Raw genomic sequence first — 5,581 nt, forward strand, 5'->3', positions numbered from 1 at the left:
AACCCATAATCCACTTAGAAAATAAAGGAGGGAAACCTAAAACCTGGAGCCTTTGAGAGATAAAATCCCATTGGAGAGTGTCAAAAGCTTTTCTAATATCCACCTTTATTAAGCATCTGGGAGAAATATTCCTCCTATTGTAGCGTTGAACAAGAGCCTGAGAAAGCATGATGTTTTCAAAAATACTTCTCCCTTTCACAAAAGCAGCCTGCTCATTGCCAACAATAGAGGGTAAGACATGTTGGATTCTATTTGCCAAGATTTTACTAACAGTTTTGTAGAAAACTGTGCAACAAGAAATTGGCCTGTAGTCCAAAACTGATTCAGGGACTTGCTTCTTTGGAATTACAGAAAGAAGAGTAGCATTTGCTTGCTTTGCCATATGACCAGTTCTGAAAAAACTAAGGACTGCAGCACAAAAATCCTTTGCAATAATAGACCAGGCAGACTTAAAAAGCTCAAGAAAACCCATCAACCCCTGGGTCATTTTTTGAATGAATACTGAATCCTGCTTCCTTAATTTCCAGCTGAGTAATGTCCCTGAGAAGATTGATGTGGTCAGTGGGCATAACACATCCATCTTGTCTTAACAATTCAAAGATCCGGACAGAGACTGGTTAATTAGAACCAAGGAGATCAGAGTAATAGTCTTGAAAAGCATGAGTGACTCCTTCCTGACCAGAATAGATAACCCCATTTTTGTCCTTAATGGACCCAATAAATTGTTGATGTCTTCTTTCAGCAATTTTTGCAAAGAAATACTTGGAATTAGTGGCAGTCTGTTGTAAGTGAGCAATCTTTGCTCTTTGTTGAAGGATAGAGAGCTCAATTAATTTGAGACGAGTAAATTCTTTGACAGCAAGTTTCTCCTCAAGAATGAGAGAAGAGGAGAAAGGATCAGTAAGCAAGTTTGCCTGAACTTCCTTGACCTTCTGCCTAGCAGTTTTAACTTTATCTGAGATACCACTGAAATGAGACTGGTGCAATTTCTTAAGAGCAGCTTTAACATTCTTAAGCTTCTCAAAAAAACAAAATATGGGGCTACCTGCTTTAGAAGTCTTCCAAGCACTCTTGACAGTGGCCTCATAGTCAGGGTGCTCAATCCAACTGTTCAGAAAACTAAATCTCTTAGGGACTTTCCTTTCAGTAAACACAGTAACCACCACTGGGGAGTGATCAGAGAGACCAGATTCATGAAAATGAGCACTTGAAGAAGAAAAAGAAGTTGCCCAGCTAGAATTAATAAGGACCCTGTCCAATTTAGACCAGACTCTTGTCTGCTGATCTTGTTTGTTAGTCCAGGTCAGATCAGTACCTGAACTAGAAATATCATCAAGAGAGCAGGATGCCAAACAGGAGTTGAAAGCCAACATATCTTGCAAAATAGGAGGATTAGAACTCAATTTCTCCTCAGGACTTCTAATAACATTGAAATCACCCAAGACAATCCAAGGCTTTGTTGTGAAAATTTGATTGAGACTATTCCAAAGAAGTAGCCTCTCAGAAGCATCATTGCTGCCATAGACATCACTCAGCTGGAATTCTGAACTAGAAAGATGGTGATGAACTTGGCAACTAATCCACTGAGCACCACTCAAAATATTACTAAGAGAGACAGTAGTAGGATTATAGAGTAACCAAATCCTGCCATTATAGTGAGTATTGTAATTACAGATGACCTTCCACTTTGCAAAAACCTTACTTATGATTTTCCTAGCTTTAGTTTCTTTGACCCTTGTTTCCAAGATGGCAAGAACATCCAACTGATTGTGCACCAAAAAATCCTTAACTTCACACTGCTTTATAGGACAATTGAACCCTCTAACATTCCAGGAAGCAACCTTCATTGAGAAATATCAGGGGGATCAGACCCACTAGGGATAACCACTAAAACCTGAGCTAAACATGCTTGATGCATCTCATCTTTAGCTACAGGAGAGGAAGGCTCAATGGAAGAGGATCTCTGGCCTAGCTCATGGCATTCTGAGCCTACATTCCTCCTCATTAAAACCACACCCCCTGCAGTTAGAGATGAAGTACCACCTAGTTCAGTAGCAATAGGACCCTTCTTCATAACAGTAACTGAAGTATTAGTAATCTGACCAGCTTTTAAAGCTGCTAAATTTGGAGAGCATTCTGAGTGCATTACAGGGACATCATGAGTAGAAGAACTATCATGTAGGAGAGATCTCTGACCTAGCTTTAAGCATCCTGAGTCTACATTCTCTACCACACTGCTAGTCTTCTGCCCAGAGGAACCTGAGGTACCACCGTGCTCTAAAGTGCTAGAGGGAAAGAGCTGGTGATCCTCCATATCAGTAACAGAAACAGTCTCAGAGAGAACATGGAAAGAATTAGTAGTTAGCAGGTCATCAGAAGGAACAACAGTACTGGAGCTTACTGAGTGCATTACAGGAACATCATGGGAAATAGAGCTAGCAGGAAGAAGAGATCTCTGACCTAGCAATACGCATTCTGAGTCTACTTTCTCCTCCACACTACTAGTCTGCTTCCCTGATGATCCTGAGGTACCACCTAGCTCCACAACTGGCTCAACTGCTGGCTTCTTGGGTCTGGACTGCAACTTTTTGCAAGAAGAAGAGGTATGACCAAGCTTACCACACTCCCTACAATAATAGGGCAACCATTCATAGACCACTTTTTGAGTGATTTGACCAATGTTAGGAACATTGAGAACAACATGGGTAGGAAGATCCTTTAAAACATCAACTTCCACCATTATCCTAGCAAAAGAAAGCTTGGATTTCTCTGTAGTAGCAGGATCAGCAAAGAGAGGTTTGCCTATCTTACTTGCCATTTTACTAAGAACTTTCTCAGACCAAAGATAGGGGTCCAAACCAGGGAAAAATATCCATACTGGAACTCTAGCCACCCTCTCTATTTCCAGAGAAAAAGAAGGGGACCAGTGTTTAAGAATAAGAGAATTTGAACCCACTTTCCATGGCCCTTTCTTAAGAACATTAGACATTTCTTCCTCAGAGCTAAAACGAAAAGAGAACCAGCCACTTCTGAAAAACTGAACAATAGGAGTACCAATAGTACCCCAATGAGCAGAAACATAATCCTGGATAGTTTTAAGAGATGGTTTAGATCCAAGAACATGACCCATTAAAGTATTTTCCCAAATTTTAAGTTCAGCAGCAAAGTCAGATTCCTCAAGATCAATTTCAGATGACTGAACACTTTGTTCACAGTAAAAAAGGTTCATACCTAACTTCTGAGGCTTATTAACCACAGAACTCCATTTTTCCCCAATTTTAGATGAATTAGGACCCAAATTAGGTATAGCATTTGCAGTAGTATCATTAGCAGTATCGTTAACAGTATTATCAACAGTCAAAACAGTAGTAGTATCACGCGAAGTATCCGCATTAACATGAGTAACAGTATTATCTACAGTATTATCCACAGAAGAATCCAAAACAGAGATGGAATTAATCGAACAGTTAATAGTTTGAATTGGGGACTTAGCCGAAAGAGAAAGACCTCTGGAGGTGGAAGTAGGGCCAGTAGACCGAATTACAGAAGAAGGTTGAGAAATACCAGCTGCTTTAATGGCGGAATCAATCAATACATTCACCGTGTTCGGAGGAATTGGCGCCAAAGATAACTCTCCCAAATCACCACCATTCTCTTCAATTAGAGATTCAGTAGAAAGCACCGCCATGGATGGGGCTATGGAGGCCTTAGAACGAGAAATGTGACCCCTAGTTCACGCTATTGGAGAAGGCAAGAAGAGAAGCTAGAAGGAAGCCATGAAAATAAAGAGAAAAAGTTTGTTAGAAAACGGTTTTAGAAAAAGTTGTTAGAGAGAAAAAATTTTAGAGATTTTTAGAGAGAGAAAAAATGATTAGTTTTCTTCAAAAGATTATAACATGTTTATTATTTGTAAATTAATGAGATTAATAATTTCTAACATCCCTAGCCTCGTGCACGAAGGAAATGAAAGCTCTTTGACGAAACAGAGATGTGTAACGCCAACGGTATGCTTGACGCAATCGGGATTCGAAACACGGGGATGAGAAAACTCACGCCGACGAGACGCGCCAATTGGTCGATAAAGGTTAGGTTGTGGGCCCGGACAAGGAACCCGACATATAAACCGTAATATCAATTAATGCACATTAACCACGACCTCGTTCGAGTTTCACCTCTAAGGATCACAAAGACACAGGTGTCCTAGTTTTCCCCAGCAGAGTCGTCAATATGTGGACATAGGCCACCTACCGGTCTATGGGCACGGGACACCTACCAGTCTGTAGAAATGGACCACCTGTATGCCAAGCCAATCTGTAGACATGCAGCGGTCTTTTGAAAGCCACGCTCGACGGCGTAAAAATGCTTTCGACCGGATTGGTTTAGATCGGTCGGTTTCGCCTCGGTAAAGTTCTCGAAACAATGCAGAGATGTTTGGAGTCGCCGCCAAGCGATTATGGGATTCCTGTAAATTGTTCGAATCCACTTTATACCTAGGTCAATCAAGGCAAAAAGTGTTTCTTGCCATAGGTACTAAAGATAAGGACTCGTCCCTCTTTAGCTTCCAATCGCTAAAATGACTCTCGTATGCCCCGGATAAGGCCATCTACTATCCAAAAGTTCTGAGTAAGGGGTAAGGGTACGTATGTTAGGATTCAGTAATTCCATTTCTATACATTTCATACAAATGTGATTATTTAGTCATAAAATAATAACTAGATCTTATGCATGCAAACTAAAAACAAGATTAGAGAAGAAATCGTCAATCTTACTTTGGGATTTCGCATCAAAAGGGCACCAAAAAATTCACCTATTTGTTAGTTCTTGAGCTTCCTTATAATGGATGAACAAAGGTTCAAATTAGAACCTCTCCCAAAAGCTTATACCCAAGGTGTTACTCTTAATAATTAATAATATTATGAACTAGTAATATTATTAATCTAGCTTAAAAATGACCCAAAATATTATTTTTGTCTCTCTTGTTTCGGTAAGGAGAGAGAGGGATTATAGATTATTTTCTCTCTTAAACTTCTCTAAGTTTTCATGTGTATGGAATGAATAATCATGCACTAGATTATAGTGGTGTATTTAGGAAGAATAAGAGTGAAAACTCTTGGCTTCCTCTCTTATCCAAAACCGGGTGGGGTGGGAATCACCAGGCCAATGCATGGCCATTGCTTCTACCCACAAAATGTAGGCATGTAAGGCTATATAAAAAATGTAATCATTGTGTTTGATTTAAAATAAAACACAATAAAACCCTACTACTCACCCATTATTTCAGTACACTTATATAAAATGGAGGAGTCCATTTTATTTTGTGATTTTGTCAATATGTCACATGTAACATATTACATGACATCATATATATATAATGTATTTTTAACAATTAAAATTCAACATATTAATAAAAATATGTCATATACAAAAATTGACTAGTAATTCGTAATTACTTGTACCAAAACAGTTTATCAATTATATATCACAACGTCTTGTATTTATAATAAAATATTCATTCAGTTTCAATTGTTTCGTAAACAAAAACTTAATCTAAGTACTGAAACAATTTGATTACTTAGACCGT

General features: G+C 38.9%; 1 protein-coding gene across 1 annotated transcript; it reads right to left on the minus strand.

Annotated features, from left to right (window-relative positions):
• Positions 1–617: 617 nt before the first annotated feature.
• On the minus strand, positions 618–1,847 carry LOC141640879 (uncharacterized). The gene has a single exon (XM_074449557.1). It carries the CDS (start codon positions 1,845–1,847, stop codon positions 618–620), a length of 1,230 nt encoding a protein of 409 aa, XP_074305658.1.
• Positions 1,848–5,581: the final 3,734 nt, after the last annotated feature.

The sequence above is a fragment of the Silene latifolia genome, chromosome 2 (assembly GCF_048544455.1).
Source record: "Silene latifolia isolate original U9 population chromosome 2, ASM4854445v1, whole genome shotgun sequence".
NCBI lineage: Eukaryota > Viridiplantae > Streptophyta > Magnoliopsida > Caryophyllales > Caryophyllaceae > Silene > Silene latifolia.